We start from the raw sequence: 12,745 nt of genomic DNA, 5'->3' as shown, positions 1-12,745 counted from the left end.
ATGATTTAAATTTTCTTCCTTATAGTTTTCTATATTTTCCAAATTTTCTACAGTAAATACATATTACTTTAGTGATTAGGAAAAATAATACATAGAATAAATAATAACTGGATATTAATCTCTCTGCATCTGTGAAACTCCATTCTTTACATCTTCATAGCCCAAGTCAAAGGCTTATTATCAAAAAGAACAAAAATAGAGATGCAGGGACTTCCCTGGCGGTCCAGTGGTTAGGACTTTGCACTTCCACTGCAGGGGGCACGGGTTTGATCCCTGGTCGGGGAACTAAGATCCCACATGCTGCTGCACCATGCAGCAAGGCCAAAAATGAAAAAAAAAAATAGAGATGCAAAAATATTTCAGATTGGGTGTCAACTATCATTAACCGGTGGTGGCAGCCTGGAGCATTATTTGCAAAAGGGTTCTGAGGCTGAGTCCTCAACCCCCAGGAGATAAAGCTGGGATCACAGAGCAATATCTAGCATGGACAAGGGCTGATGGAATCCTGCGCGAGCGTCAGGCGTTTCATATTCCCCCAAACAGATACCTGGCTAGAAGGGCCTTAGGGGTCATCTGGTTGAAGCTCTTATTAACTGATGAGGAAACTGAGGTCCAGAGACATGAAGCGATTACTCAGGGTTCAAAAGGCAGAGCCATGACTAGAACCTAACGAAGGAGATTGGCCTTTGGTCTTCACTCTGCCTTCAGCTAATTCATTCAAGTTCATGTGTGCCTCTCGTCCACGGTGACGGAGCAAGAGTTCACCCGTTGTGGCCTCCGAGAACTCTGTTCTCTCTGTCAACTTCATCCCTGCTGCCCAAAACACCTGGTCTCCCCTTACTCTGTTTCTTAGGTGACTGTCTTCTCCATACAAACCTTCCATATGGAGAAAATGGAGTCAAACAAATCCCAAGGTTTGGAAGGAGTGGCAAAATTCTCCCATTAGGTGGCAGTACGAGCAAGGAATAAACAAAAGCAGGCATCTGTAGGGCGCTTAACCTAAACTGTCTGAAAGAAAAGCCTTTTGTAGGATATTTTGTAGACATATTTGTATTGAAGCACTTTAAAATCTACAAAGTCCGGGGTGGTGGTTGTGGTGGTGTGCTGAATTGGGCGATTGGGATTGACATGTATACACTGATGTGTATAAAATGGATGACTAATAAGAACCTGCTGTATAAAAAAAAAAAAAAAATTATTTAAGTCATCCAATGATGGAATGACCCAGTTGACTGTATGACTGATTTGACCAATAACAGAGTGATGTGAGTAACAAAGAGATCTGTAAGTCATTTTATTTATAGGAAATTTTAAATTCTAAGAACTATTCTGAAGACTGATCATGAAGTTATCTTGCATACTTGGTGAATTTAGATCTATTTTTAACAAATCACAAACCTGTATAGTGATAGTACACATTCTGAGGGCTTTAAAAAGATCTTTCTTATGTGATTATTTAGGTGATTTTTCCCTTTACTTATTGAATGTTTGTATGTGCATCTGTATGTTGTATGTGCATCTATATGTGAGCATGCACATGTGTTGGGAAATATAAGTAAGAATTTAATACATTTGTTTTACAGGAAGCTTTGAAGAGACAGAGCATCTCAAGTTTTCGATTTCTAACATAAATACATTTTATAGACAATATATTGTTTCAGGGGGTAGAACAGATATTCTTCTTTGGTGATTACTTATTGATTTTCTTTTGACTATAACAATTTAAAGTACTTTATTGCTTACATTTAAATAAATGCTAAATCAATAGTAAGTTATACAACCATACAGTGGATATATGTATAGAGACATTATCCAGAATACGTGCCCTGGTCAGAATGGAGACTTGTAGAAATACTCACTTTAGATGACTCTTATAAGAGCAGAAATATGAAGAAATAAAATTATCTTACATTTCATCCTCAATGCTCAATTTTTACAAGTCATTTTTGTGATCTAACTTTTAAATAGGACAACCTAAGGCAATTGTATTTTTTTCAAATTTTATAATGGATAACATTCATGGTCAAATTTTGAGACAGAGAATTAATAAAATGTTAATTATGAGCCCTGACTCTGGTATTGACCTGTTTCTTTTTGAAAATTATTTGACCTTTCTAACGTTCAAAATTCAAAATAGAAATATGTCTGTTTTTGACCACATCATGATATGTAATTTAAATCAAACAAGACAAAATGCCTTGAGAACATAATATATATAGGAACGAAAATGTCTACTACTTAAGTATTTTTATTTTATTTATTTATTTATTTTTTGCGGTACGCGGGCCTCTCACTGTTGTGGTCTCTCCCGTTGCGGAGCACAGGCTCCGGACGCGCAGGCTCAGCGGCCATGGCTCACGGGCGCAGCCGCTCCGCGGCATGTGGGATCTTCCCAGACCGGGGCACGAACCCGTGTCCCCTGCATCGGCAGGCAGACTCTCAACCGCTGCGCCACCAGGGAAGCCCTACTTAAGTGTTTTTAGAGTAGCTTTCCTGATTTGGACAGAAACAGGATAGTTCTTAAAGAACAGAAATATTAGACCATATTTGATGGCTTTTCTTCCTTTTTATGTTTATGTGCATTTCATCTCAAAATCCCAGTGACTCTGATCCTTATTTTTCTCAGTGACTTTTATGCACAATAAAGGATGCTTTTTGTAAAGTGTGAAAATAAAATAAAATCTACAAAGTAGATAAAAGATTGGAAGGAAATATACCAAAATATTAAAAGTTGTTATCAATAAAGGGGTGGTATTTTAAGTCATTTTCTTTTTTTATTATTTGCAACTTCTGTATCTTCTATAATGAACAAAAAAGTTTCATAAAGTAGTTATTGAAATAGTGACAGATTATTTCAGTAAAATGTATGCAGAGTTTGAGTACTGAAAGACACTCACAAAAGCATACAGAAATGTGATAACCTATATTCTGTCTCCTATGTCATACAATCATGCAAATATAAATGTGTAAACAGTTGTCAAACAGCAGAATCCTGTAATGCTCTAGGAGTATGCATGAATTCTAAAATATTATTAGCCATATTTTTAGAAAAGCAAAAGATGACAGATTTAGTTAAACCGGAGGCATAATGCTGAGATATTAGCACATGCAACCATTTCAACATAATACAATATTTTCTTCACATTCACTTGTTTGGTGTGAACAGGATTTACATAAATAGGTAGGGGTTATGCTGCTTCGCCTCAAAATAACCTAAAATTTAACACTTAGGGCATTAGTTTCCTTAACATAGGTGTTGAAACTTTTAAACTCTAACTTATTTACAGATAAACGTATTGATACCTCTGGAGTATGTATATACGTACGTATGCATGAACGTATTTGGTAGGTGTTCCTTACTATAAATAATCAGAGAAAATGTCAAGTTTTTTTTCTTTTTGGCCCAATTCTTCATTTTAACTCCATCCTTTCTTTTAAGATATTTCCTTAACACTCTTCAAATAGAACCTTATTTTGAGCCAAGTGTCATTATAGAAAATGAGACTCTTTGTGAAAATCTGCCTCAAGCCCTTACCTGGCATCCCAGGATCAATGAGACTCTCTGGTCCCCAAAAGGCAGAATGATTCCTCTTTTCCATGGCTGATGACGCAGGTGGCTGTTTTGGGGCAGTGGCTTTCTGGGACTTTTCCCTCAAGGAGCCCCTGCCTGCATCTTTGCTTGGTCCGGTGGGTCTAGGCTGTGCCACAGCCGTGTGGGTCACCATCTTGCGGTCAAGGCTCACTGAGGGTGAAAGAGTTACTATCAGTTGTTGGGTTTCTTTTCTGAACTTTAGCTAAAACCACTAAATTTGCAGTAGATTTAAAGTCATGGACATTTGGGAATGATAACTTATTCATCTAAGATATATCAGAGCCCCATAAAAAACTATTTGCTCTTGTTTTCAAATAAGTAATCAGTTCTCTTCTAATAATTCGCTTTCTGAAAGTTCACATAAAGAAAGAGACAAAGACACAACTTAAACCTACGGTTTTGAGATTCGTCATCCTTGCTCAAACCAGTACTTCATTAAACTTTCCACAGCTCTTCTTCCTTGCGGTGAGCGTTTATACACGTGGCATTATAAGACTGATTTATAGCTCGGACTAACCACACGCTTATGTCATAAATTTTCTAAAAAATCTATCAAAAGAAAACGTTAGCTCATTTCAGGTTTTTTTTTTTTTTGGTTTTGTTTTGGCTGTGCAGCATGTGGGATCTTAGTTCCCTAACCAGGGTTTGAACCCACACCCCCTGCATGGGACGCACGGCATCCTAACCACTGGACCACCAGGGGAGTCCCTCATTTCAGTTTTTAAAAAAGCATATGCTAAACAGCATTTTTAGGATGGGGAAGAATCTTGCAGAAAATTGAAAACAATCTCTTAAAAACGTAAGTGATATCAAAATTTGACATTTGTAACTCGCATTAAAGACATAGTAAATGCTCATTTAATTTAAGGCATAGCTCATTCACATGAAGTTATACCTGAAATAAGGCAGAAAAAGAGCATTACTGAGTTTCCATTTATTGTGACAATACAGACATCCCTTCTACCCCAAAATGTGATGCAGTCAACTCACGATTTTGACAGAAACCTTCATCAGACCCATCAGGACACTGCTCCACTCCATCGCAAGCCAGCGTGATGTCAATGCAACAGCCGTCATCACAAAAGAAGTGGTAGCGTGAGCAAACATTCGAGCATCCTGTTCGTAAACAAGTCTCAAGTCACAGGAGTGCAGGAAAAAAAGACTTCTACCGTGTCAAGATTAACAGAGACTATACATATAGTGAAATGCATTTGGATAAAGAGATGCAGATAATGAGGGAACACCTAACAGTCTGTGCTCGAGCAACAGATTCTGGGAAGGTTAGGGGGTTTCTTCTTGACCTTCCTGACTTAATTCTTAGGAATCACCATGGGCTCTTCGTCTTTTTTTTTTTTTCCCAGCTTATTTATTTATTTATTTTTATTATTTTTAAACATCTTTATTGGAGTATAATTGCTTTACAATTAGTTGCTGCTGTATAACAAAGTGAATCAGCTATACATATACATACATCCCCATATCTCTTCCCTCTTGCGTCTCCCTCCCTCCCACCCTCCCTATCCCACCCCTCTAGGTGGTCACAAAGCACCGAGCTGATGTCCCTGTGCTATGTGGCTGCTTCCCACTAGCTATCTGTTTTACATTTGGTAGTGTCTATATGTCCATGCCTCTCTCTCACTTTGTCCCAGCTCACCCTTCACCCTCCCCGGCTCTTCATCTTAGAGCCCTTCTCTAAGGCAATGATACTTTAGAGGTGAGAACAAAGAAGCAGCAGCTCTGGTCTTCCCCATCCTGCCCTGGGTTTCCTCCCTCAGGTGACCCACTCTGCATTCATCCGTTCGTCCATCAGCTCCCCAGCAGGCCACTTCACACCGGTTCACCCCTTGCACAGTACTTGGCTGGCTGTGTTTTAGCAGAGACACCACTTGCTTTTTTTTTTTTTTTTTGTATCAGCTGGCCATTTATTTTTCTCATGGTGATTTAGGCTGAGCTCAGCTGGGCTCCTTCCTTCATGTGTCTGTGATCAGCTGTATAGACACCACTTTCTATGTGCTATTCTTGCATTCACATTTCCTAAGTAATAATTTTTACTGAGATCAACTTTCTACTATTGAACCCTGTTTGCTGGCCACCATAGATCCATGGTGCTGTAAAGAATAAACAGAATCTTTAGCTACTAGCTGGTGAGAATTTATTTTCTACAAATAATGAAATTCCCTTCATTTTGGAGCTCTTAAGAGTTTTTAACCCTCAGAGCTACATATATTTTCTTGAAAGGCATTCCCTGCACCCCCCAACTCCAGATTAAGCCAACTTTACTTTATAGTTGTTAGCTACATAACAACTGCTGACACGAGTGATACAGACTAAAGGTACCAGGCTAAAAGTAGGTCTTAAGGATTCTGTAATTCTCCAGGGACAGATGGACTAGACTATTATCTCAGTTCATGGGAGAGTGGTACATGATGGTATTTCTGAGACAAATGGCTGAGCACAGTATACACGCCCAGGAGAGTCTTGGAAACGTTCTACTGGAAAGAAGTTCAATTAAAATGCTGGGAGAGGAGTCCATCTGGGTGGAAGGCAATTCGAAGATACCTTGATTATGGAGGAAAAAGAGGTAAAGGAAAGAAATGGTGGCAGAAAGAAGAGGACGCAGGAAACCAGCAGTTATGGCTGAGAACTTGGGCCTAGAAAGGAGAATATGCTTCAGACACAGGGAAGGGGTTGGGAGGAAAAGTAAAGGGAAACTCTGTGGACACCAAGCAGGATGCAGCCTCTGCTTACATTTCTTAAACTCATGTCATGAAAATCCTATCTTGAGGCTTTCCTGACTCCTTGGTAGTTTGGGAGCTAGATCCATATTAGTAATTTACCCATCTATTTCTAGATTAGTGGTCTCCAAACCTGTTTGACTATACCTATCTCCAACCTACCCATCTATTTCTAGATTAGTGGTCTCCAAACCTGTTTGACTATACCTATCTCCAACCTACCCATCTATTTCTAGATTAGTGGTCTCCAAACCTGTTTGACTATACCTATCTCCAACCTACCCATCTATTTCTAGATTAGTGGTCTCCAAACCTGTTTGACTATACCTATCTCCAACCTACCCATCTATTTCTAGATTAGTGGTCTCCAAACCTGTTTGACTATACCTATCTCCAACCTACCCATCTATTTCTAGATTAGTGGTCTCCAAACCTGTTTGACTATACCTATCTCCAACCTACCCATCTATTTCTAGATTAGTGGTCTCCAAACCTGTTTGACTATACCTATCTCCAACCTACCCATCTATTTCTAGATTAGTGGTCCCCAAACCTGTTTGACTATACCTATCTCCAACCTATAAATCCTAAGCATGTGCCACCATATTACACATCGTACAAAATAAAAATTAATAAAAATGTAAGTTCTGGGGCTTCCCTGGTGGCGCAGCAGTTGAGAGTCCACCTGCCGATGCAGGGGACGCGGGTTCGTGCCCCGGTCCAGGAGGATCCCACATGCCGCAGAGCGGCTGGGCCCGTGAGCCATGGCCGCTGAGCCTGCGTGCCCGGAGCCTGTGCCCCGCAACGGGAGAGGCCACAACAGTGAGAGGCCCGCGTACCGCAAAAAAAATTATAAATTAAAAAAAAAAAGTTCTGGGGCTTCCCTGGTGGCGCAGTGGTTAAGAATCTGCCTGCCAATGCAGGGGACACAGGTTCGAGCCCTGGTCCGGGAAGATCGCACATGCCGCAGAGCAACTAGGCCTGTGAGCCACAACTATTGAGCCCACGTGCCGCAACTACTGAAGCCTGTGCACCTAGAGCCCGTGCTCCACAACAAGAGAAGCCACCTCAATGAGAAGCCTGCGCACCACAACGAGGAGTAGCCCCTGCTCGCCGCAACTAGAGAAAGCCCGCACACAGCAACAGAGACCCAATGCAGCCATAATTAATTAAATAATTAAAATAGATAAGTTCTGGTATTTTCTTTTCCGTCTTAAAAATGTCTTGACTGTCTGTTGGGGATTCTCTATGGAGACCACATATCTGGATCATCTTAGAGGTGTTTGTTGGCTTGCTCTGTGAATAGATTATTTTTTGCAGAGCTGGAAAACATGCAGCCTCTATATCCAAAACTGAACCAACTTATCACAGAAGCAGGGGTATGTGCTTGTCTGTTTACCCCAGAAAGTGTCACCCTTGGTTATCATGAAAGCTAGTCATTAACCATAAGATGCGTATATATAAAAGAGGGAACAGAAACTCTCTCAATCTCCACCTCTTGTTTTCAATGTGTCGATGTAGGATCTTATTAACTTTAATTCATAGTTTGTTATTTCAGTCTAACCAGTGAGTGATTCCAGACAGCAGTTAATACAATAGCATTCTTTTTATTTTCTGTATAAAGTTACATATGTAAGACCTATACCCAACTGGCCTTTCAGTAACCAAAGGTGAATCACATCACTCGCTCTCTGCAGCTTCAAATACACTTTATCGTCATCTTGAGAAAGGCCGGAAATGTACAACTGGCAACTGGCCTTGGGAGCCCCAGAAAACTGGCCTGAGTAAGTAAACCAGAGCAACAGGCAGCTGGTGAGGTGTCAGCCCTTTGCCTCCATGAGCTCAAGCCGTTTCTCCCTCCCATGCACCTCAGTTGTATAAAAACAACCCTTTTCTAATTTCTGCAGGGGATGACAGGAGCACTTTTCTCCCAGAACCAGCAGTTGACTTGGCTCCTTGCCCAGGGAGCCCTGTTCCCGGGAGAACAGCCCTCAGGGCCCAGGAGTTTTCCACTGCTGATGATTTCAGCTGTTTGCAGCGGCCCTGGCACATGGCCAGCTTTCCAAGGTGTGTTCTAGGTAACTGGCTCTTTGGTGCAGCTGCAATAAATCAACAAGCAAGGACTGCTTGAATGTGGGCCGGGCTGCAGGCCTGGCTCACTCCCCGTGGCTGACTCACGGTGCTGCGGTGAGTGCACTGGAGTTTGGGGTCTGGCCTGTCCATTGGCGGTCACCCCTCCTTCCTCATGGTCAGCTTAAACCTTGGCTGGACAGGAGTCAGCCAACCTAATTGTGAATGTTCCTAACACGCTGTATCCTTGTGGAAGGCAAATTATCAAGGTGGCGGAGTTCTTAGGATTCTAAAGTCTCCTTTCTCATGTCCAATATGCACACTGACCCATGTCTTTGATGGAAGATCAGTCAAAGTACAAGTAAATCCAGTCTTTTTATTCTTATTCTCCCAACTGCTGGCTCGATTACCATCTAAATACTGAGGAATCAAGGATGTAGGAGACAGGCTACAAGTTTGCTAGAGCCATGGCTAGTGAAGGGTCACCACACATGGGCAGAGATCAGGTCTGTGGAGCGCAGTAGCCACGCCCACTGCCTTGCACACAGTTCCCGTTCACCGCAGATGCTGGGAAGGCATCCGCTGACCGAGTGACAGGACCCTCACACATACACTATCTCAGCACTTCTCCAGAGTGAATTGGGGGGAGGGCTTCCCTCTGCCATACCCCCATATCTTTAGTGCTGCTGAGTTCCATATAAATTTTTTTTTTTAACTTGATGAGCTAATCTTAGAAATGTAGATGTTTGGGAAAGTAAGAAACAGGTAAATGAGAGAAATGAGTTTACATTGGGCAACAGAACGTGAGAAGCATTATATATATGTCGAGCTATGTTATTAACGTATCTGTGCATCTGTGTAAAGTGTCCATGACAGTTTTTAAATAGTCCTTTTAAACTGACACATGCGTGCATATATTTTAATTTGTTTTCAATGTACTCCTTGGCTGCATACTTTGAACATACATATCAAATAGACCACCCTCCTTTAAATCCTCTCCTGGAAAAGCCAGATGTCTTTCACGAAACTGAGTCACGGAAAGATGGAGCATCTTTCGGGTCCCGTGGCTCACACAGCCTACCTTCATCCCCTGGAGTGTGGAGCGCTCCCCCGCCCCAATTCAGCAGTGTCACTTAGCCCAAAATACAATGCAGCCTATTTTTGCAATCATAATTTTAGTAAAGATTTTCCCATTCAACAACAGCAAAAATAAAATGAAAGGGCCCCTGTAATGCACAGTCAGAATATAAAATGCCAATTTAATACCATCCTTCCATTGATAACCTGGTTTCTGTTGGCCACTGTGAATGTGAGGGAAGGGCTTTCTTCTCACCTCCTGTGGAGAAGGCCACGGGAAGCACGGTCACCGAGACGCTGTCAGAGCTCCTCTGCCCAGCAGTGTCCATCACCGTCAGCTGAAAGGTGTATGTCCCTTCCTGTAGGTGGGACAGCTTCAGGGTTCCGGACTGAGGCACCTGATACCCAAACAGGAAACATCATATTTAGTTAAGAACCTGAGGCACAGAGTCCAGCATCATCCTGAGCTGGAAATCAATGTCATCCTTGAAGCAGTCCCATGACCCACTTCTCTACACTCCTGGTCCAAGGTTGCAGAATACTAATCACACACAATTCTGGCAGATTGGTCAGAAGACTTGAGCTCCGGTGGGACTGGGGCCTGACACCCCCTTTCTCCTGGAAACTTCCCCTCCCATGCCCATCCACATGGTTGCATTGGAAGGGTCAGTTATGACCTCTCCTATGGCCACAGGGGTGCCAGGCTGAGGGGAGCCTCTGGCTCAGAGTCAGGCAGGCTGTGCGAGGTGGCAGCTATGCGACAGGTGACACCACTGTTTATCGTTTCTTGGGACTTAGACAGGAATGCCTGGAAACATGGGAGCAGATGATGACCACACTGGAGCATGCTGACGTGAAGCCCTGCAGCCTTGAGCAGGGTGGTGTGAGAGAGAAGCTCTGTCTTCTGTCCCAGCTGGTCTGCCAGAACGTAGACCTAAGACTGCCGAAGGCCAGCAGCCTTGGGGTGTGCTGACCTGGGTGTATGAGAGGAGAGGGTAGACAGTAGGACTGAGTCAGAGTAGGGATTTAAGGTGGGTGCGACAGGGGGATGCTGAATGTGGCCACAGGAGTGAGGCTGAGATGAAGTTAATGGAGATTTTAAGAGACCAGGGAAGCCTTGAGGCTGGAGGCTGTGGGGGCCATCCACGCAAGACATCGTCACCCAGGCCCCGGTCATATGTCTGGGAAGGCTCCTGGGTGTCAACACTCAGCATGCCCGTGTCAAACTAAACCTCTGCGGGCCGTGCCTTCCCTGGGAAGCCTCTTTCCAACGCTGGGGCTGGAAGGACAGAGCATCCCTCGTCTAAGGGGCCAGTCCCTCCACCTGGGCTGTGGAGGCCTCACTCTAGCCTTCCTAGGTACCTCTTCTCTGATGCAGGAAACACCGTATCCAGATCCAGACCATGGTAATCACCTTCAACATCTTGGGTGCACTCAAATTTAGGTCTTTTCAAATTAAATATCCCCTCCCTGGCGCCTTTTTTTTTTGAAAAATCTGCTTATAGAGGAAGGACAGCTCTGTCAGGTTTTGCGGCTCGGCTATCCATGGGTGTAATGACGATCAACTGTCTCTGTGGGAAAGCTCTGAGAGCTGCTGGATTTGGACACCAACAGAAAAGGGAGATGCTGACAACTGCTGACAGAGAATGGATCTTGCCCGAAGGGCCTCCGAAGAGGGCTTTGCGTTCGGCACCAGTCCACATCTGCAGGCCTTGCCTCTATGAGCAGAAACTAAGTACGGTAACTTAATACCAAGGTCTTTGTTTGAGGCTTATTTTGATAACTGAGAAAGTCAATAAGGTCCTATTAATCTCCTGTGAAATTTCTTCTACAAAAGGTTCCCCTCCCCTTCTTCTGCAGTAATTTGTTTAAAGCTTTTGCTGTTTCACCTTAAGTCTCCCAGAGCCAGTGAGAAACGGAAGTAAACACTTTGATTTTTGGATTTCATCATTTCAAGATTTTTTTCCCTGTGTTTTTATTTCCTGGATGCAGAAAACTTTCAGGTTTTGAAGCCATAAGAGATAAAACATTAATCTGATTTGATTTTTTAATCCCTTTCATAACACAGCTTGGCATGTCTTTTTTTTTTTAAATTGAGGTATAGTTGATTTACAATTTCAGGTTAAGTTTCAGGTGTACAACACAGTGACTCAAACAATTTTTAAAGGTTATACTCCATTTATAGTTATTATAAAATGTTGGGTATATTCCCTGTGCTGTACCATATATCCTTGTAGCTTATTTATTTCAAACATAGTAATTTGTACTTTTAATTCCCTGACCCTTTTCAGTTTAGTTAGTTGGCTAACAAATGCTATCTTTCCTCAAAATCAGATATTAGAATATATAGAACTGTAAGACGGACGTTTTCCCTTCAAGCACCCAGGTCATCTTCTTGGACATCTCCTCACATTTATATGACACTGGAAAGGATTTAAAGTATTTTACAAACATTTCCCAAGTGTCAGGATAAAAAATACACACACACACACACACACACACACACACATAAATGTATATGCAACATACCCAATTTGTAACTTGGAGAGAGATATTACCTTTAATAAAACAAAGAGCTTCTAATCTCTGCCCAAGATCTCCTGTTCAGCAGTAACAGAGCCTTTGATGGCTGGCCTCTGGCTAAATCAATGTATAACTCACTCTGCTATTCTGGCTCAACTGCACCTCCCTAAAATAGCAATTTAGTGGCGAGGAATACACGTTTGGGTTTATTTATATACCACACACACACATACATACATGATTATTATATATACTGAGTTACAAAATGAGTACTACCTGTCTATTCCCCTACCCCCATAATTGCTTCTATATAAGGCATTGGGCATATGTCAGTTACAAAGCAGTGACAAGATAACGTGGTACAAAATATTTCAGTAAGAAACTCCATTGAGCCAATGAACCCAAACGCATTCTAGCCTTCTGCCTTGTGTCAACTAATCCAACTTGCAAAACCGGATGAGAGCTCTATAGCGGTTTGAAGGCCTTTACGATCCTTGTTATAATCCAACGCCATTTCCCTGCACACATACAGAGAGTGAAGGAGACACACAGGGCAGCTGTCCTGATCAGGAGAGGCCAGAACATAAACTGGCACCACAGCTGTCGAGATACTTCAGGTGAACATGCTTAAGTTCTGTTCTTCAGTTACATGTTCCTTTTTCTATTTACTTTTCATCATGAATATGACCCAAAGTTCTGTAAAAAAGAAGCAAAATGAATTCAACTGTCTGTACTTTCCTAGTTATAT

General features: G+C 42.2%; 1 protein-coding gene across 6 annotated transcripts in view; it reads right to left on the bottom strand.

Moving 5' to 3' along the window:
* LRP11 (LDL receptor related protein 11) overlaps positions 1 to 12,745 on the bottom strand; it is a 69,656-nt gene that overhangs the window by 39,150 nt on the left and 17,761 nt on the right. For all 6 annotated transcript variants that reach the window (XM_060029801.1, XM_060029798.1, XM_060029797.1 and 3 more), the window contains exons 3-5: positions 9,731 to 9,872; positions 4,583 to 4,708; positions 3,536 to 3,742 (exon numbers count right to left, since the gene is read on the bottom strand). In XM_060029801.1, the coding sequence (XP_059885784.1) occupies positions 3,536 to 3,742; positions 4,583 to 4,708; positions 9,731 to 9,872 (475 nt within the window). The remainder of the gene's footprint in view (positions 1 to 3,535; positions 3,743 to 4,582; positions 4,709 to 9,730; positions 9,873 to 12,745) is intronic.

Source organism: Delphinus delphis, chromosome 14 (genome assembly GCF_949987515.2).
Source record: "Delphinus delphis chromosome 14, mDelDel1.2, whole genome shotgun sequence".
Classification (NCBI taxonomy): domain Eukaryota; kingdom Metazoa; phylum Chordata; class Mammalia; order Artiodactyla; family Delphinidae; genus Delphinus; species Delphinus delphis.
This window is presented reverse-complemented; position numbering and strand designations above follow the sequence as displayed.